This window comes from Bufo gargarizans, chromosome 8 (genome assembly GCF_014858855.1).
Source record: "Bufo gargarizans isolate SCDJY-AF-19 chromosome 8, ASM1485885v1, whole genome shotgun sequence".
Lineage (NCBI taxonomy): Eukaryota > Metazoa > Chordata > Amphibia > Anura > Bufonidae > Bufo > Bufo gargarizans.
This window is the reverse complement of record NC_058087.1, coordinates 188,226,177-188,248,460: the sequence shown is the minus strand read 5'-3', so window position 1 is coordinate 188,248,460 and position 22,284 is coordinate 188,226,177. Positions and strand designations below refer to the sequence as shown.

Here is a 22,284-nt window from a genome sequence, read left to right as displayed (position 1 = left end):
GTGTCTACTATAGGCATGGGCGATGGGGCAGCCACCATCAAGGGGAATAATGCTACCTTTCTGGCCACCTAATCTGACGAAGTGTTCCCCAGAGATTTAGGGGTCTGCTCTTAGGTGTGTCTAAAAATGTGAATTCATAAAAATGGCAAAGAATTTCAATTAATGAGTACAAACCGGATTCCCAAAAAGTTTGGACACTAAAATTGTAAATAAAAAATGAATGCAATGATGTGGAGATGGCAAATGTCAATATTTTATTTGTAATTAGTGTTGAGCGCGAATATTCGAATATCGAATTTTTTTCGCGAATATCGGCACTTCGCTAATTCGCGAATATTTCGAATATAGTGATATAAATTCGATATTTCGAATATTCTTTTTTTTTTTTTTTTTTTATTGTTATATTTTTTCTTTCCCACTTCCCTAAAGTTGTTCTTACCTGTCCTTTGGATTCCTGGCTGCTCCAGTCAGTGCCCGTTGCTGCTTCTGCCGACTTCCGTGCTCATGGAGCGTCCCCATCACCATGGGAACGTCTCCATATACTAGAATGTATTGTCGGATTTGAGAATTACGTTGAAATCGCAATTCGATTTTTTTCAAGTTATAATAATCGAATTTCGATTTTAACTTAAAGGCTACTCTCCTATTGAAATAGCAATGCGATTAATTCAAGTTATAATAATCGAATTTCGATTTTAACTTAGCACTGCTATATTCCATATTCGTTAATTCTAGGCTAATATGGAATATAGCAGTGCTAAGTTAAAATCGAAATTCGATTATTATAACTTGAATTAATCGAATTGCGATTTCAACTTGGACCTGGTTTACTATGGTTGGCTTGGTAGAATTAGCGAATATGACGAATATATTCGTCATATTCCACAAAACGAAGATAACAAAGTATTCTGCATCTTCGTTTTAGCTACCTATTCGTCAACTTCGCTAATTCTAGCAATCATATAGGAAAGTTTACTACAGAGACAGCTAAGTTTAATTCGCTATGCGATTATATTACTTTGCTTTTTTTTTATAAATAGAATAATTATAATAATTATCAGGTATTATAATTATTCTATATTTTTTTTTTAAAGCAGTCATATAATCGCATAGCGAATTAAACTTAGCTGTCTCTGTAGTAAACTTTCCTATATGATTGCTAGAATTAGCGAAGTTGACGAATAGGTAGCTAAAACGAAGATGCAGAATACTTCGTTATCTTCGTTTTGTGGAATATAACGAATATATTCGTCATATTCGCTAATTCTACCAAGCCAACCATAGTAAACCAGGTCCAAGTTGAAATCGCAATTCGAAGTTAGAATAATCGAATTTCGATTTTAACTTAAAGGCTACTCTCCTATTGAAATAGCAATGCAATTAATTCGTTATAATAATCGAATTTCGATTTTAACTTAGCACTGCTATATTCTATATTAGGCTAGAATTAACGAATATGGAATATAGCAGTGCTAAGTTAAAATCGAAATTCGATTATTATAACTTGAATTAATCGCATTGCTATTTCAATAGGAGAGTAGCCTTTAAGTTAAAATCGAAATTCGATTATTTAAATCGCATATTAATCGCGATAACAAGAATAATGACGAATATTCGATTTCGACGAATATAAAACGAATATTCTATCGAATATTCGCAAATTTTGTCGAAATCGAATATGGCACCTGCCGCTCATCACTATTTGTAATAGAACGTAGATGACAGATCAAACGTTTAATCCGAGTAAATGTATCATTTTAAAGTAAAAATACGTTGATTCAAATTTTCACGGTGTCAACAAATCCCCAAAAAGTTGGGACAAGTAGCAATAAGAGGCTGGAAAAAGTAAATTTGAGCATAACGAAGAGCTGGAAGACCAATTAACACTAATTAGGTCAATTGGCAACATGATTGGGTATAAAAAGAGCTTCTCAGAGCGGCAGTGTCTCTCAGAAGCCAAGATGGGTAGAGGATAACCAATTCCCACAATGTTGCGCAGAAAGATAGTGGAGCAATATCAGAAAGGTGTTACCCAGCGAAAAATTGCAAAGACTTTGCATCTATCATCATCAACTGTGCATAACATCATCCGAAGATTCAGAGAATCTGGAATAATCTCTGTGCGTAAGGGTCAAGGCCGTAAAACCATACTGGCCCTTAAACGACACTGCACCACAAACAGGAATGCTACTGTAAAGGAAATCACAGAATGGGCTCAGGAATACTTCCAGAAACCATTGTCAGTGAGCACAATCCACCGTGTCATCCGCCGTTGCCAGCTGAAACTCTACAGTGCAAAGAAGAAGCCATTTATATAGAGTTGAGCGAACACCTGGATGTTCGGGTTCGAGAAGTTCGGCCGAACATCCCGGAAATGTTCGGGTTCGGGATCCGAACCCGATCCGAACTTCGTCCCGAACCCGAACCCCATTGAAGTCAATGGGGACCCGAACTTTTCGGCACTAAAAAGGCTGTAAAACAGCCCAGGAAAGAGCTAGAGGGCTGCAAAAGGCAGCAACATGTAGGTAAATCCCCTGCAAACAAATGTGGATAGGGAAATGAATTAAAATAAAAATTAAATAAATAAAAATTAACCAAAATCAATTGGAGAGAGGTTCCATAGCAGAGAATCTGGCTTCCCGTCACCCACCACTGGAACAGTCCATTCTCAGATATTTAGGCCCCGGCACCCAGGCAGAGGAGAGAGGTCCCGTAACAGAGAATCTGTCTTCATGTCAGCAGAGAATTAGTCTGCATGTCATAGCAGAGAATGAGGCTTCACGTCAGCCACCACTGCAACAGTCCATTGGCATATATTTAGGCCCAGCACCCAGGCAGAGAAGAGAGGTCCCGTAACAGACAATCTGGCTTCATGTCAGCAGAGAATCAGTCTGCATGTCATAGCAGAGAATGAGGCTTCACGTCAGCCACCACTGCAACAGTCCATTGGCATATATTTAGGCCCAGCACCCAGGCAGAGGAGGGAGGTCCCGTAACAGAGAATCTGTCTTCATGTCAGCAGAGAATTAGTCTGCATGTCATAGCAGAGAATGAGGCTTCACGTCAGCCACCACTGCAACAGTCCATTGGCATATATTTAGGCCCAGCACACACACAGGCAGAGGAGAGAGGTCCCGTAACAGAGAATCTGGCTTCATGTCAGCAGAGAATTAGTCTGCATGTCATAGCAGAGAATGAGGCTTCACGTCAGCCACCACTGCAACAGTCCATTGGCATATATTTAGGCCCAGCACACACACAGGCAGAGGAGAGAGGTCCCGTAACAGAGAATCTGGCTTCATGTCAGCAGAGAATCAGTCTGCATGTCATAGCAGAGAATGAGGCTTCACGTCAGCCACCACTGCAACAGTCCATTGGCATATATTTATGCCCAGCACACACACAGGCAGAGGAGAGAGGTCCCGTAACAGAGGATCTGGCTTCATGTCAGCAGAGAATCAGTCTGCATGTCATAGCAGAGAATCAGGCTTCACGTCACCCACCACTGTAAGAGTCAATTTTCATAAATTTAGGCCCAGAACCCAGGCAGAGGAGAAAGGTCCCGTAACAGACAATCTGGCTTCATGTCAGCAGAGAATCAGTCTTCATATCATAGCAGAGAATCAGGCTTCACGTCACCCACCACTGCAACAGTCCATTGGCATATATTTAGGCCTAGCACACACACAGGCAGAGGAGAGAGGTCCCGTAACAGACAATCTGGCTTCATGACAGCAGAGAATCAGTCTGCATGTCATAGCAGAGAATCAGGCTTCACGTCAGCCACCACTGCAACAGTCCATTGTCATAAATTTAGGCCCAGCACCCAGGCAGAGGAGAGAGGTCCCGTAACAGAGAATCTGGCTTCATGTCAGCAGAGAATCAGTCTTCATATCATAGCAGAGAATCAGGCTTCACGTCACCCACCACTGTAAGAGTCAATTTTCATAAATTTAGGCCCAGAACCCAGGCAGAGGAGAAAGGTCCCGTAACAGACAATCTGGCTTCATGTCAGCAGAGAATCAGTCTTCATATCATAGCAGAGAATCAGGCTTCACGTCACCCACCACTGTAAGAGTCAATTTTCATAAATTTAGGCCCAGAACCCAGGCAGAGGAGAAAGGTCCCGTAACAGACAATCTGGCTTCATGTCAGCAGAGAATCAGTCTTCATATCATAGCAGAGAATGAGGCTTCACGTCACCCACCACTGCAACAGTCCATTGGCATATATTTAGGCCTAGCACACAGGCAGAGCAGAGAGGTCCCGTAACAGACAATCTGGCTTCATGACAGCAGAGAATCAGTCTGCATGTCATAGCAGAGAATCAGGCTTCACGTCAGCCACCACTGCAACAGTCCATTGTCATAAATTTAGGCCCAGCACCCAGGCAGAGGAGAGAGGTCCCGTAACAGAGAATCTGGCTTCATGTCAGCAGAGAATCAGTCTTCATATCATAGCAGAGAATCAGGCTTCACGTCACCCACCACTGTAAGAGTCAATTTTCATAAATTTAGGCCCAGAACCCAGGCAGAGGAGAAAGGTCCCGTAACAGACAATCTGGCTTCATGTCAGCAGAGAATCAGTCTTCATATCATAGCAGAGAATCAGGCTTCATGTCACCCACCACTGTAAGAGTCAATTTTCATAAATTTAGGCCCAGAACCCAGGCAGAGGAGAAAGGTCCCGTAACAGACAATCTGGCTTCATGTCAGCAGAGAATCAGTCTTCATATCATAGCAGAGAATCAGGCTTCACGTCACCCACCACTGCAACAGTCCATTGGCATATATTTAGGCCTAGCACACAGGCAGAGCAGAGAGGTCCCGTAACAGACAATCTGGCTTCATGACAGCAGAGAATCAGTCTGCATGTCATAGCAGAGAATGAGGCTTCACGTCAGCCACCACTGCAACAGTCCATTGTCATAAATTTAGGCCCAGCACCCAGGCAGAGGAGAGAGGTCCCGTAACAGACAATCTGGCTTCATGTCAGCAGAGAATTAGTCTGCATGTCATAGCAGAGAATCAGGCTTCATGTCAGCCACCACTGCAACAGTCCATTGGCATATATTTAGGCCTAGCACACAGGCAGAGGAGAGGTTCATTCAACTTTGGGTAGCATCGCAATATAATGGTAAAATGAAAATAAAAATAGGATTGAATGAGGAAGTGCCCTGGAGTCCAATAATATATGGTTATGGGGAGGTAGTTAATGTCTAATCTTGACAAGGGACGGACAGGTCCTGTGGGATCCATGCCTGGTTCATTTTTATGAACGTCAGCTTGTCCACATTGGCTGTAGACAGGCGGCTGCGTTTGTCTGTAATGACGCCCCCTGCCGTGCTGAATACACGTTCAGACAAAACGCTGGCTGCCGGGCAGGCCAGCACCTCCAAGGCATAAAAGGCTAGCTCTGGCCACGTGGACAATTTAGAGACCCAGAAGTTGAATGGGGCCGAACCATCAGTCAGTACGTGGAGGGGTGTGCACACGTACTGTTCCACCATGTTAGTGAAATGTTGCCTCCTGCTAACACGTTGCGTATCAGGTGGTGGTGCAGTTAGCTGTGGCGTGTTGACAAAAGTTTTCCACATCTCTGCCATGCTAACCCTGCTCTCAGAGGAGCTGGCCGTGACACAGCTGCCTTGGCGACCTCTTGCTCCTCCTCTGCCTTGGCCTTGGGCTTCCACTTGTTCCCCTGTGACATTTGGGAATGCTCTCAGTAGCGCGTCTACCAACGTGCGCTTGTACTCGCGCATCTTCCTATCACGCTCCAGTGCAGGAAGTAAGGTGGGCACATTGTCTTTGTAGCGTGGATCCAGCAGGGTGGCAACCCAGTAGTCCGCACAGGTTAAAATGTGGGCAACTCTGCTGTCGTTGCGCAGGCACTGCAGCATGTAGTCGCTCATGTGTGCCAGGCTGCCCAGGGATAAGGACAAGCTGTCCTCTGTGGGAGGCGTATCGTCATCGTCCTGCCTTTCCCCCCAGCCACGCACCAGTGATGGACCCGAGCTGCGTTGGGTGCCACCCCGCTGTGACCATGCTTCATCCTCATCCTCCTCCACCTCCTCCTCATCCTCGTCCTCCTCGTCCTCCAGTAGTGGGCCCTGGCTGGCCACATTTGTACCTGGCCTCTGCTGTTGCCAAAAACCTCCCTCTGAGTCACTTCGAAGAGACTGGCCTGAAAGTGCTAAAAATGACCCCTCTTCCTCCTCCTCCTCCTCCTCCTCCTGGGCCACCTCCTCTTCCATCATCGCCCTAAGTGTTTTCTCAAGGAGACATAGAAGTGGTATTGTAACGCTGATAACGGTGTCATCGCCACTGGCCATGTTGGTGGAGTACTCGAAACAGCGCAACAGGGCACACAGGTCTCGCATGGAGGCCCAGTCATTGGTGGTGAAGTGGTGCTGTTCTGTAGTGCGACTGACCCGTGCGTGCTGCAGCTGAAACTCCACTATGGCCTGCTGCTGCTCGCACAGTCTGTCCAGCATGTGCAAGGTGGAGTTCCACCTGGTGGGCACGTCGCATATGAGGCGGTGAGCGGGAAGGCCGAAGTTACGCTGTAGCGCAGACAGGCGAGCAGCAGCAGGATGTGAACGCCGGAAGCGCGAACAGACGGCCCGCACTTTATGCAGCAGCTCTGACATGTCGGGGTAGTTGTGAATGAACTTCTGCACCACCAAATTCAGCACATGCGCCAAGCAAGGGATGTGCGTCAAATTGGCTAGTCCCAGAGCTGCAACGAGATTTCGCCCATTATCACACACCACCAGGCCGGGCTTGAGGCTCACCGGCAGCAACCACTCGTCGGTCTGTTGTTCAATACCCCGCCACAACTCCTGTGCGGTGTGGGGCCTGTCCCCCAAACATATGAGTTTCAGAATGGCCTGCTGACGTTTACCCCGGGCTGTGCTGAAGTTGGTGGTGAAGGTGTGTGGCTGACTGGATGAGCAGGTGGAAGAAGAGGAGGAGGAAGCCGAGAAGGAGGAGGTGGCAACAGGAGGCAAAGAATGTTGCCCTGCGATCCTTGGCGGCGGAAGGACGTGCGCCAAACAGCTCTCCGCCTGGGGCCCAGCTGCCACTACATTTACCCAGTGTGCAGTTAGGGAGATATAGCGTCCCTGGCCGTGCTTACTGGTCCACGTATCTGTGGTTAGGTGGACCTTGCCACAGATGGCGTTGCGCAGTGCACACTTGATTTTATCGGATACTTGGTTGTGCAGGGAAGGCACGGCTCTCTTGGAGAAGTAGTGCCGGCTGGGAACAACATACTGTGGGACAGCAAGCGACATGAGCTGTTTGAAGCTGTCTGTGTCCACCAGCCTAAATGACAGCATTTCATAGGCCAGTAGTTTAGAAATGCTGGCATTCAGGGCCAGGGATCGAGGGTGGCTAGGTGGGAATTTACGCTTTCTATCAAATGTTTGTGAGATGGAGAGCTGAACGCTGGCGTGTGACATGGTTGAGACGCTTGGTGACGGAGGTGGTGGTGGTGGTGTTGGTGGTACATCCCCTGTTTGCTGGGCGGCAGGTGCCAACGTTCCTCCAGAGGCGGAGGAAGAGGCCGAGGCGGCAGCAGCAGAATAGGCCGAGGCGGCAGCAGCAGAAGAGGTAGCAGGGGGAGCCTGAGTGACTTCCTTGGTTTTAAGGTGTTTACTCCACTGCAGTTCATGCTTTGCATGCAGGTGCCTGGTCATGCAGGTTGTGCTCAGGTTCAGAACGTTAATGCCTCGCTTCAGGCTCTGATGGCACAGCGTGCAAACCACTCGGGTCTTGTCGTCAGCACATTGTTTGAAGAAGTGCCATGCCAGGGAACTCCTTGAAGCTGCCTTTGGGGTGCTCGGTCCCAGATGGCGGCGGTCAGTAGCAGGCGGAGTCTCTTGGCGGCGGGTGTTCTGCTTTTGCCCACTGCTCCCTCTTTTGCTACGCTGTTGGCTCGGTCTCACCACTGCCTCTTCCTCCGAACTGTGAAAGTCAGTGGCACGACCTTCATTCCATGTGGGGTCTAGGACCTCATCGTCCCCTGCATCGTCTTCCACCCAGTCTTGATCCCTGACCTCCTGTTCAGTCTGCACACTGCAGAAAGACGCAGCAGTTGGCACCTGTGTTTCGTCATCATCAGAGACATGCTGAGGTGGTATTCCCATGTCCTCATCATCAGGAAACATAAGTGGTTGTGCGTCAGTGCATTCTATGTCTTTCACCGCTGGGGAAGGGCTAGGTGGATGCCCTTGGGAAACCCTGCCAGCGGAGTCTTCAAACAGCATAAGAGACTGCTGCATAACTTGAGGCTGAGACAGTTTCCCTGGTATGCATGGGGGTGATGTGACAGACTGATGGGGTTGGTTTTCAGGCGCCATCTGTGCGCTTTCTGCAGAAGACTGGGTGGGAGATAATGTGAACGTGCTGGATCCACTGTCGGCCACCCAATTGACTAATGCCTGTACCTGCTCAGGCCTTACCATCCTTAGAACGGCATTGGGCCCCACCATATATCGCTGTAAATTCTGGCGGCTACTGGGACCTGAGGTAGTTGGTACACTAGGACGTGTGGATGTGGCAGAACGGCCACGTCCTCTCCCAGCACCAGAGGGTCCACTAACACCACCACGACCATGTCCACGTCCGCGTCCCTTACTAGATGTTTTTCTCATTGTTATGGTTCACCACAACAACAAATATATTATTTGGCCCAATGTATTGTATTCAAATTCAGCGGGATATAAATTTGAGGCCTAGTATTTAGGCGCTGGGTGACAGGTATGGGTTTAGTGACAGAATTAGACTTGAAAATACACAGTAGCGGGTGTGTGTGAAGTTATTCTGAATGACCCAATGTGCACCTTGAATATTATATACCCTTTTAGGGATAGATTTCAAATAGCTCTGATATAGCAGAAACCACTAAATTATGAAATTGCTAAATTGGGAATTGTACTTCAACCCAGAACAAAAAATGTGCTTTGACGGACACTAAATAACTTTCCCAGCTACAACAGGACAGCGGTAACGAGAGATTTAGCGGGATATAAATTTGAGGCCTAGTATTTAGGCGCTGGGTGACAGGTATGGGTTTAGTGACAGAATTAGACTTGGAAATACACAGTAGCGGGTGTGTGTGAAGTTATTCTGAATGACCCAATGTGCACCTTGAATATTATATACCCTTTTAGGGATAGATTTCAAATAGCTCTGATATAGCAGAAACCACTAAATTATGAAATTGCTAAATTGGGAATTGTACTTCAACCCAGAACAAAAAATGTGCTTTGACGGACACTAAATAACTTTCCCAGCTACAACAGGACAGCGGTAACGAGAGATTTAGCAGGATATAAATTTGAGGCCTAGTATTTAGGCGCTGGGTGACAGGTATGGGTTTAGTGACAGAATTAGACTTGGAAATGCACAGAAGCGTGTGTGTGAAGTTATTCTGAATGACCCAATGTGCACCTTGAATATTATATACCCTTTTAGGGATAGATTTCAAATAGCTCTGATATAGCAGAAACCACTAAATTATGAAATTGCTAAATTGGGAATTGTACTTCAACCCAGAACAAAAAATGTGCTTTGACGGACACTAAATAACTTTCCCAGCTACAACAGGACAGCGGTAACGAGAGATTTAGCGGGATATAAATTTGAGGCCTAGTATTTAGGCGCTGGGTGACCGGTATGGATTTAGTGACAGAATTAGACTGGGATATGGCCAAAAAATAACCACACTATTGCTGGTTAAATGCACTTGGTGACGGGCGCAGCTTGCCCCTGATGTAGTATATGGCCAAAAAATGAACAGACTATTGCTGGTTAAATGCACTTGGTGTCACAGCTTGACCAACCACACTACTGAGGGTTAAATGCACTTGGTGACGGGCGCAGCTTGCCCCTGATGTAGTATATGGCCAAAAAATAAACAGACTATTGCTGGTTAAATGCACTTGGTGTGACAGCTTCACCCTGATGTAGGCTTTAGCCAGAAAACAACCACACCATTGAGGGTTAAATGCACTTGGTGACAGGCGCAGCTTGCCCCTGATTTTGTATATGGCCAAAAAATGAACAGACTATTGCTGGTTAAATGCACTTGGTGTGACAGCTTCACCCTGATGTAGGCTTTAGCCAAAAAACAACCACACCATTGAGGGTTAAATGCACTTGGTGACAGGCGCAGCTTGCCCCTGATTTTGTATATGGCCAAAAAATGAACAGACTATTGCTGGTTAAATGCACTTGGTGTGACAGCTTCACCCTGATGTAGGCTTTAGCCAAAAAACAACCACACCATTGAGGGTTAAATGCACTTGGTGACAGGCGCAGCTTGCCCCTGATTTTGTATATGGCCAAAAAATGAACAGACTATTGCTGGTTAAATGCACTTGGTGTGACAGCTTCACCCTGATGTAGGCTTTAGCCAAAAAACAACCACACCATTGAGGGTTAAATGCACTTGGTGACAGGCGCAGCTTGCCCCTGATTTTGTATATGGCCAAAAAATGAACAGACTATTGCTGGTTAAATGCACTTGGTGTGACAGCTTCACCCTGATGTAGGCTTTAGCCAAAAAACAACCACACCATTGAGGGTTAAATGCACTTGGTCGCAGCTTGTGCTGGCGCACCACAAGACACAAAATGGCCGCCGATCACCCCAGAAAAATGTGACTGACAAACGGTCTGGGCAGCCTAAAAACAGTGAGCAATTGAGGATCAGCAGCTCAATGATCCACAGCTGCAGATCGATCAGTTAATCAAGTCCTTTGGAGGAGTTAATCTGCCTAATCTCGCCCTACTGTCGCAGCCGCAACCTCTCCCTACGCTAATCAGAGCAGAGTGACGGGCGGCGCTATGTGACTCCAGCTTAAATAGAGGCTGGGTCACATGGTGCTCTGGCCAATCACAGCCATGCCAATAGTAGGCATGGCTGTGACGGCCTCTTGGGGCAAGTAGTATGACGCTTGTTGATTGGCTGCTTTGCAGCCTTTCAAAAAGCGCCAAGAAAGCGTCACAAAAGCGCGAAGAAAGCGACGAACACCGAACCCGAACCCGGACTTTTACGAAAATGTCCGGGTTCGGGTCCGTGTCACGGACACCCCAAAATTCGGTACGAACCCGAACTATACAGTTCGAGTTCGCTCATCCCTACATTTATAAGCAAGATCCACAAGCTCAGGTGTTTTCACTGGGCCAGGGATCATTTAAAATGGAGTGTGGCAAAATGGAAGACTGTTCTGTGGTCAGATGAGTCACGATTCAAAGTTCTTTTTGGAAATCTGGGACGCCATGTCATCCGGACCAAAGAGGACAAGGACAACCCAAGTTGTTATCAACGCTCAGTTCAGAAGCCTGCATCTCTGATGGTATGGGGTTGCATGAGTGCGTGTGGCATGGGCAGCTTGCATGTCTGGAAAGGCACCATCAATGCAGAAAAATATATTCAGGTTCTAGAACAACATATGCTCCCATCCACACGTCATCTCTTTCAGGGAAGACCCTGCATTTTTCAACAAGATAATGCCAGACCACATTCTGCATCAATCACAACATCATGGCTGCGTAGGAGAAGGATCCGGGTACTGAAATGGCCAGTCTGCAGTCCAGATCTTTCACCTAGAGAGAACATTTGGCGCATCATAAAGAGGAAGGTGCAACAAAGAAGGCCCAAGACGATTGAACAGTTAGAGGCCTGTATTAGACAAGAATGGGAGAGCATTCCTATTTCTAAACTTGAGAAACTGGTCTCCTCGGTCCCCAGACATCTGTTGAGTGTTGTAAGAAGAAGGGGAGATGCCACACAGTGGTGAAAATGGCCTTGTCCCAACTTTTTGGGGATTTGTTGACACCATGAAATTCTGATTCAACATATTTTTCCCTTAAAATGGTAAATTTTCTCAGTTTAAACTTTTGTTCCGTGATTTATGTTCTATTCTGAATAAAATATTAGAAGTTGGCACCTCCACATCATTGCATTCAGTTTTTATTCACGATTTGTATAGTGTCCCAACTTTTTTGGAATCCGGTTTGTACTTAAATTAGACATAAAAACTGGCAGGTATAACAAATAACACCAATAAAATCATAAATCTGTTAATTGTAAGATAGGGTTAAAATTATTAGTCACATAAAATCCTGTTACGCACTGGGCGATGTGCCGTACATGGAAAAGTCCACTAGATGGTATCAAAGCTCTGCATAAAAGGTGTATAAAAGATATATTAGGTGTTTCAATGAAAAAGTAAAGATATATAAAAAAAAAAAACTTATGTAAAATGAGTACCATAATGAATTAAATAAAAATCTATAAAATTTGACTGAATGTAAGGGCTTAAGTTGTTCACGAAAGTTATAACAGGAATAAGGGTATGTAGGCTGCACCCACACTGGATGAGATAGACTACGCAATCTGTTGAGGTGATATTTTATCTGGAAAGTCGTGCCGTAGGTGGTGGAGGAGAGGGATTGGTTGCGATGTTTAATGATACTGCAGCAAAGACATCTGGTCATCCCACATTTGAAACTACCTGGATTACATATTAGAGGCAGATTGTTGTTGGTAGCTGGTTTATGTTGTTTTAGCCGGCTAGGAGAAAGAACGCTCTTGATGGTGGGGGCTCTCCTAAAGGTGATACAGGGCTGTTTTGGTAGAATCTTTTCCAGGTGTGGATCTGCTAGTAGGACGTGCAAGTGTTTTTTGAGGATGTTGCGCACATTATGGTGGGATTTGGAATAGTTTGTGATTAGAGATGAGTGTACCAAACTTTGCGAGTTTGGGTACCTGGATCTGAACCTGGACTTTTTCACTGAAGTTGTTGCAATTGAGTGTAATGTGGAAGGGTTCTAGAGATGCTTGTCCCCTTTCCAGATAAAAATCAGGTCATCTATATAATGGTATAACTGTCTCACCACTAACATATTTATAATTTTATTGGTGTTATATCTGTCAATTTATGTGTCAACTTTAAGTACTCATCAATTGAAGTCCTTTGCAATTTTTATCAATGAAAGTTGTAAATTTGCCCCCCCCCCTCCTCCACCCACACACATTTCCCTGCATTTTTTTGCTTTAAATGTCAAATGTTACCTGTCAATGTGACCCACTCTTTGGTCTGATGAAGGGGCCTGTCTGACCCCAAAATATGTCACTCATAAGAGTTAATAAAGAAAATCAATCTACTCCTGCTGTCCTGCCTGATTCCGCCACTGATCTCGTTTGTCCTATTACTGCACCATATCCAGCAATCCCATGCTTGAAGTAATATGTGTGGTAGCGCCGGCGATATAATAACCTACATGCTGTATTGGACATTGTGCTCCTAGTACAACGCCATAAGATGAGCCTCTCTAAGTAGAAGCTTTAACTTATTCCTCCTTACAGGTCTACCTATGTGCGCTGCTCTCTGTGCTCTCTTCTAGTTCAAGGGAATGTCAGCATTGGACATCCTTTTTGCTTTTCCCATCGGAGCTTCAATCACAGCCAAACAAAAAACTAACTGAAACCAACTGCACAACCTACTCTAACAAACACTTCCACTTTTCTGTAGTGTGTTTTCGCCCTTCATCTACAAGCTACCTCCTACATTCTCTCCTCAATTTTCAAAATCCAGACATCCATCCTTGCATGTTAGCTTTTTTAAAAAAGTTTATCACATCCTTCTTAGAGTGTCCTATCCTACTCTCTCTGTTCTCTTTAGATAACCTGACTTACTCTGTGAGTTTCCCATGGTCTGCCTCGGTCCAATCACAGGACTTTGGCCTGGCTCACAAGGCAACTTACACCCCAAGTACTAAGAAAACAACTGGCCTCCCAGGCATTCTTATGGTCCTCATACCTCGGACAACAGTCCTTCTGGTACACCTAGTCAGGATGTTTCCACAGACCACCCTGACCACATGCTAAAGTCTATGGCAGCCTCAACAATAGTTTCATTCACTCATGCGCCACGTGATATGTCTATGGTGTATTCGGGATAAAGCCCCTTTCGGTACTCTACTTTGTGGAAGGTTCCCTTATCAATTTCCAAATCCTTTACCACATCCCCAGAATCCCACTGGTTATTTTTTTCACACACTCCTTAAGGGGGACAGCCTTTTCTTGCCATGTACAAGAAGTCAAACCTACTGGAATCCCTCATCATTCAGGAATTTTCATCCAGGGATTCTCATCCTTATATTACCTTGCAGCTGCTTAGGAGGGTCTGTTCTTCCTGGTGAGCGATCCTCATCGATACGAGTCATCTCATGTGCAGTTCAGTCCCTGTTCCGGGGCAAAGTTTTCTGTGAGCAACTTCTGCTCTACCAATGTGCAGATAGCATCAAATCAAGAGTTAAGTCCAGCATCTCAGGAAGATCATCACAGAGACACAGGGAGGTTCTCCACAAACGACTCCAACCTATATTTCAGCAAGAGTGTATATATATATATATTTACAGACAGCATATCAAAATGGCTCTAGGCCAGTGTAACTACCTTAGAGGCAAACCATGTGACTGTTATGGGGCCCAGGGCAAGAGGGAGCCCAGTTGGGATCATCCCCTCTTTTAGTGGTGGTGAAAACTTGGTCAGGACTCTAACTTCTAAAAGAATAACTTTTAGCAAACGAAGCAGTGGAAAAAATGGGCCAAGGGTCATTGAAAGGAGTTTAGGCAGAAACCCTTCTGTCCTCTCTGGAGGGCCTAGTTTGATCCTTGCTATAGGACCCTTATATCTCTATGTACACCACTGCTCTAGGCCAAAAAGCTGTGAAACTCACGAAAGTGGAGACAAACATTTGGCCTTGAGTTTGTATATCTTGTCCAAGAGATTATGTAAAAATGCAAGCATCAGCATAGGAATAATGGCGCATGAGAATATGGCAGACAAGATGGAGTGTATATGATTTCCTTCACACGTATGACACCCTACACATCATGTAATTTCTAACAACACATGGCATACATGTCCTGGGTCAACACAGAGGACTCATCTACATGAAAATTAAATAGGACTAGTGATGAAATAATGAAGTTTATTGTAGTTATTACAGGAACAACATCACTGTGTGCATTTATATTAAGGTCTGTCTCTAGGTGATGTTGTAAAATGGCTGCTTTTTCTGTTGTCATGTTGTTAATAAAGCTGCAGCAGTAATACTGTATATAGTGTTCAGGTTCTGCTCATCAGTACACTTTTTTTCACTTGTTAGATACCTGGTTAGTTAACTGAAAGCCAGGTCACATGATACTTGTGAGGGTCACATGAAAGGTCACATGACTGACGCCATGTTTAGTACTATCCAGCTCTTCTATGGAGATATTTTACAGGACTAAAGTAGGCCGTAACATTTTACTGAGCGGGTGACTATAATCAAACAGGAAATAATATCTTCAATTTGTGTTGCTGATGTTATAACTAGAGATGAGCGAAGTTATGAAAAATTCAACATGGCTGCTTCACCGACTTTTACTAAGAAGTTTGATTAGTAGCGAATTAGTTTGTCACAAACCACATTTCTTTGTATGTAGCGGGTGCAATGATGAGTAACGGTGATCATGCCGCTCGCTGTCATTGAACCCCACAGATGCCTTGTTCATCACTGATTGTGGCATCTGAGGCTGGTTAATCAGAGTAAGAAATAAAAAATATATACAAATTTTATCTATTGGGTCGCGTAGAGTCCATAGTGACCATCTTGATTGAAGACACCATGCGAAATCTCGAGATGTGACATGACGTCACAACGTCAAACGGGGGCAGTGGCGTCATCACTGATCTCTTTGTGTGGTACCGTATCTTCAATCAAGATGGCCACAATGGCATTTTCGTGGGCAAATGGATGAGGTGAGAATGTTTTTTTTTTGTTTGTTTTTACTGCTATGTCAAAGAAAATTGAGCGCAAGGAAATTCAGCTTTGTGGTGAGTCAAATTTTTTCTGAAGTTTGAATCAAAGTATATTCTAGATCAATACTAGTTACAACCTCCCCTTTACTTTACAAACTTTGGGCCATAGTCCTATAGAGATGCATAGCTCGCATGGAGCGCCGACTCCTCTTCAAACAGTTGATTGGCGGGGTGATATTGATAAACTATCGTGACTATAGGTCATCAATATATATGGCCGGACAACCCCTTTAACATTATTCAGCAATGTATCATTGCCTAAAATATATGGCTCAGAGTCTGGAGTATCTGTCTCAGTGTAAAAGTTTGCTACCTGTGTCTAAATACCCCAACTAAGTCAGAGTTGATATCCCCATTACACTGAGTTTCCAGGATACATGCTCACCTTCAAGTGGATCCCTTGATATTCCTTAACTTGTTACCAATATTTAAGTTCCCAATGACACACATGTCCTCAAATGCTGTAAGCTCATACCCTCAAGCAACCCTACACTTGAAGATAAGCATCACCACTGGAGAGATGTTCAGTTTTGCCAAGCCCAAATGGCTGAGCCATATCTGGAGAAAAGGAAGTGTAGTCACTATGCCTACCTTCTTCAGGAGCTGGTCCTGGAATTGGCAGCATTGTTGTAATACTCTGTTAATAAAGTATAGTTTCGGCACCATTAATTCTTTACACATTTATTCTTTTTCTACAGGAAGAAGAGCTTGTGCTGGAGAAAGCTTGGCCAGAATGGAACTTTTCCTGTTTTTCACTGGACTTCTTCAAGCATTTACTTTCTTTCCACCACCAGGAGTTTCCAGGGAAGATTTAACTCTCAAGCCCGATGTTGGATTCACATTAACCCCTACAAAATATATGACATGTGCCAAACTGAACTAGTAGTGTATTTTGGACACAATTAACAACACAGAGGCTAACGTTGGTGTTGATTATGTTTATAAGGGGTTTTCTGTGAAAAGTATTTCTGTATTGAAAAGCCATCTTAATTACACATGACACACCTGTAGAATAAAGTCTGTTTTACGCTTACTTCTGAAGTTGTCTGGATCGACCAACCAGGAACCTAATCATGTGATGTTTATTTTCTTAAAATCCAGCTTCTGTTGAGATGACCTCCTTTTCCAGGTTTCCAACATGATAGAGATGTGGATATCATTCTTGATCAACTAAGATGGCCCCCATATACTCCAGCTCTCAGACAACGCCTTTGGGACCAAAGCACAAAGGTTTTGCCCTACCCAAGAGGACCTTCTTCCTTGATGTGTCATATATATTACGTATGCTGTACTGATATTTTCATAGTTTGTCTGATTAAGAGCAGCTTTAACAAACATGGGCTATGGAAAGGATGTCATTTGCACTGTGGACAGAGTTAGAACTATTCCTCTCCCTGACGTATGTACAAGCTCCTGTATCCACCTCATCTGCACACTCACCAGGGGTAGAAAACACTCTGTCTCATTCCACAGTATGGTAAGTATATAACAAACTTTCACCTACAGGTACAGTATGGAGGTGGCTATGAGGAGACTTCTGAGTCAGAGAAAGCCCGTTTTATAGATTTAATTTTGTTCCTGTAATCAGCCATCTACACTTACAGACAGCAGATCTGCCCATGTAAAAAGACCCTAAATCTTGTTTTGCCTGAAACACAGTAGGACATATATTGTCCTTGACCGTAGTTACAGCTCCACACCTTATCGCTGCCGTGCACTTTGGCAGACACCGACAGGCTCAAGGACTGGCCCACCTTCTGTTCTACATATTTGTGCAGGGCTGGTACTGCCTTTTTGGCAAACAAATGACAGCTTGGGACTTTCCGCCTTGGCTCGACACAAGCCATCAGTTCTCTGAAAAGTGCAGAGTCCACCACTTGGAAAGGGAGGGACTGCAGCACCAGCAACTTGGCCAGGAGCAGGTTCAGCTTCTGCGCCGTTGGATGCATGCATACTGTTGTCTCTTGGCAATCACTTTGTCGATTGATTGCTGACAGAATGACTGACTGGAAGGAGGAGGAGCAGGAACATCAGGACCAGCAGATGATAGGAAGGACAGACAGCTCCCTTCGGCTGAGGTGGTGGAGCCTTGACTGCCTGAAACCGGGTGCGTGTCTGTGGGTGATACAGTGGTTGCTGCGGCAGGCTGGACCACCACATCGGAGCCACGGTTCTCCTAGGCCACTTTACGGTGATGCTGCATATGTTGCCGCAGGGTCGTGGTGCCAATATTGGCACTCTGGCCATGCTTCACATTCTGCCCACAGATTCTACATATGGCCATGTTCACCTCCTCCGGCGGCTTATTAAAAACTGCCACACCGCAGCTGCTTATGTGAACCCGTGCACCACTACTTTCTGGGCAGGTAGGCTCCTGTAAATCAGCTGGTCTACCCCTGGCACGTTTGGCTACTGACTTCCCACTGATGCAACCCTGCTGACTCCCGGCCACACTAGCGACTTGCTGGCTCTGCCGCTGCCTCATGGGCAAGCTGCCACTCTCTTCTCCCGATGATGAAACCCCTTCGTCATCTGGCTCCCAAGTGTGATCAGCTACTTCATCATCATTGAGTACTGTCTGCACGTCACTAATGTCCTCCTCAACCGTCTCTGGGTCAGGAGCCTCAAAGCTCGCAACAACAGCTCCCACGTCACTCTCCTCATCACTACTTGCCCGTCTAGCCGAGGAAGCGGAGGATGTCTCCTCCACATGTTGGCTGGCCTCTGCCACTCCCCTGTGCAGGGCCTGGCACTTCTCCGTCTGACATACTGTTAGATCAAATAAATAAATAAAAAGGAAATTAAAACATCCAAAAAAAGTCTGTAATTTTCTCACTTCACCACACAACGACTAATAAGCCCATTTTTTTTTCCACTAATACATGCCAGAAAGGGCTGTAATTTTCTCACTTTACTGCACAACGGCAAATACTTTTTTTGGGCCACTAATACACAAAAAAAAGGGCTTTAGAACATAAAACTGCACCTCTAAATGGCAAATATATTTTTCTTTTTTCCTTTTATACACTCCACAAAAGTGGTTTATAACATATAACTTTTAGAACATATATATTTTTATTTTTCCATTAGAACATATTACTAAACCGCTGAACAGCAAATATATTTTTTCTTTTACTGCTAATACACGCCACAAAAGGCTTTAACAAATATAACTACACAGTTGAACGGCAAATATAATTTTGTTTTGCCACTAATACACAGCACAAATGGTTGTACAACATATAACTGCACCGCTGAATGGCAAATATATTTTTGTTTTGCCACTATTACACGGCAAAAATGGCTTAAAAAATATAATTGCACCGCTGACCGGCAAATATATTTTTTCTTTTTCTTCTTATACACGCCACAAAAGGCTTTAAAACATATAACTGCACCGCTGACCCAGTGACCGGCAAATTTATTTTTGTTTTGCCACTAATACACTGCAAAAATGGCTTTAGAACATATAACTACATCGCTGAACGGTAAATATATTTTTGTTTTGCCACTATTACACTTCAAAAATAGCTTTAAAACATATAACTGCACCGCTGAACGGCCAATATATTTTTTCTTTTTCTGCTAATACACGCCAAAAAAGGCTTTAGAACATATAACTGCACCGCTGACCAGCAAATATATTTTGCCACTAATAAAAGACAAAAAGGGCTGTAATTTTAGCACTTCACCACACAACGCCTAATAAGCCCTTTTTTCCCACTAATACAAGCCAAAAAATGCTTTAGAACATATAACTGCACCCACAAGGGCAAATAAGAAGTATAAATATTTCCTTGCAATAAACCCTTTTAATGTCTGTTTCAAACAGCACTTGCACCCTAATAAGAACGATTTGCTGGAATTACAGAGCTGTATAATTGCAATTTGGAGCACCAGTCAGTGCAGCAAGGTGTTTAACCAAGTGCAGCAAGGTGTTTAAGCAAGGCTGTAACCTCCACTACTGAACCCTGTTCTACATAAATGCTGTGGAATGATTCCTCCCTATCCTTTCCCTACTCCTTGAGTAATATTTCTCTTCACTTGTACATTGCTTTTTCAGCACAACAAAGTTTTTTCTAACACTGTCCCCAGCGCCTGCTGACGTCTCTCCCTGCACTAAGTTCACTGGTAAATGGCAAAATATAAGATGGCTGACGCTATTTATAGGGCTGTGACATCACAGGGCTGGCTGGCTGCTGATTGGCTGCATGCATGGCATTAAGGGTGATGCTGCCTTACCAGAGTTCCTTTTTCCATGTCCTCAGACGTGCAGCAGCCATTTTAGGAAAAAATGGCGAGTCGTTACCACGAAGCGCTAGGAAATTCGTCTTCGGTGCAAATCAAATTGTTCCTGAAATTCGGATTGAATTTCACTTTGTCAACTTCAATTCGCTCATCTCTAATTGTGTCAAATGACCCATTACTTTTGCCCACGTGCTGCTCCGACTATTCTGATGGTTCCACCCACCTGATACCACTTGCCTGCTGCCTTTGCTGCCACCTGCTCCTACTATGATCTGCCACCAACTTATTCTGTTACTGTCACTGCTGTTGCTCTCCCCTCCCCACTCTGTTCCAGGGCCACTATTGGGACTCTCCATGCTGTTGTCACCCTTCCCACTCTATTCTGGGGCCACTATTGTGACTCTTCATTAGAGATGAGTGAATCGAAGTTGACGAAGTGGAATTCGATCCGAATTTCAAGAAAAATTTGATTCACACCATATCCGAATTTCCTCACACTTTGTGGTAATAAATCAATTTTTTTCCTAAAATGGCTGCTGCATGTGTGAGAACATGGAAAAAAGAACTCTGGGAATGTGGGATCACCCGTAATGCCATGCATGCAGACAATCAGCAGCCAATCAGCCCTGTGATGTCACAGCCCTATAAATAGCCTCAACCATCTTGGAATCTGCCATTTTGCTGTGTACTTAGTGCAGGGAGAGACATCAGTAGGCGATAGGGACAGTGCAAGGAAAGACTTTACTGTGCTAAAAAATCATTCCACAGCATTTATGTAGAACAGGGTTCAGTAGGAGAGGTTACAGCCTGGGTAATAGGAGCAATCCTATTACACCTTGCTGCACTGACTGGGGATCCAAATTGCCATTGTACAGCTCTGTAATTCCAGCAAACCGTTCTTATTATTGGCCTGCAAGTGCTGTTTGATACAGCCATTAACAGGGTTTATTACAAGGAAATATTTGCATGTCTTATTTGCCGTTGTGCAGTGCAGTTATATGTTCCAAAGCATTTTTTGGCTTGTATTAGTGGGAAAAAAGGACTTATTAGGCGTTGTGTAGTAAAGTGCGAACATTACACCCCTTTTTGTTGTGTATTAGTGGAACACAAAAAAAAAAAATTTGCCGTTCAGCAGTGCAGTTATATGTTCTAAAGCCCTTTTTGTCGTTTATTAGTAGCAAAAGAAAAAAATATTTGCCATTCAGCAGTGCAGTTATATGTTCTAAAGCCTTTTGTGGCGTGTATAAGAGGAAAAAAGATAAATATATTTGCCGTTATCAACCTCACTAAATGAGTACTACACGTCCCTTAAATTTAAAAATGTATAATCTTTATTCAAAAAGTCACAGTATAAACATAATTCCACACATATTACACATTACATATAATAATAATGACAAAGCCTTATAGTGGATGTATCCAATAAATTACAACACCTATACTTAATAAATATACCTCTTACAAGGAGAAACAGTCAATGGTAAATGCCGTGGTAGGAGGTGGGGGCTCTAAAAACCAATTATACATTGGGCCTGGTGAGGATTAACACTCACTATACAATAACCCAGCGTTAAGTTAAAGGCTCCCCTATTTCTAATTGGCAATCGGGATAACAAAGTTAAGTAAAAAATATTCCCAGAAAGAAAACCAAGGACAAAATGAAATTCATACCAGTAAGGGTCAGGATAGGTGTGTGATCTCCTTGACGTACGTTTCGACGTTCTGCGTACTCAGGAGGAGTCGTTTAGCGGTGCAGTTATATGTTCTAAAGCCTTTTGTGGAGTGTATAAGAGGAAAAAAAATATATACTTACCATTTAGCGGTTACTTTTATGTTCTAAAGCCCTTTTTTGCATGTATTAGTGGCACAAAAAAGTATTAGCTGTTGTGTGGTTAAGTGAGAAAATTACAGGCGCCCATGTACATTCTTCTCTAAGAAACTCTCGGCGGCAGAGAGGAATTATGACGTGGGTAATAGAGAATTGCTGGCCATTTAATTGGCTTTTGAGGAATGACGTCATTGGTTGGAAGGATAAATTCATCCTATTACTGTGCTCACTGATCACAAAAATCTGGCTTACCTGGAGTCGGCTAGGCTACTGAACACAAGGCATGTCAGATGGTCATTGTTTTTTGCCAGATTTAATTTCATTGTC

At 44.2% G+C, this 22,284-nt stretch overlaps 1 protein-coding gene across 1 annotated transcript in view; it reads left to right on the top strand.

Moving 5' to 3' along the window:
* Nucleotides 1-16,914, top strand: part of LOC122944442 (cytochrome P450 2K1-like) — a 44,373-nt gene extending 27,459 nt beyond the window's left edge. The window contains exon 9 of the mRNA XM_044302715.1: nt 16,580-16,914. Within this exon, the coding sequence (XP_044158650.1) occupies nt 16,580-16,764 (185 nt within the window). The 3' untranslated portion in view covers nt 16,765-16,914. The remainder of the gene's footprint in view (nt 1-16,579) is intronic.
* Nucleotides 16,915-22,284: the final 5,370 nt, after the last annotated feature.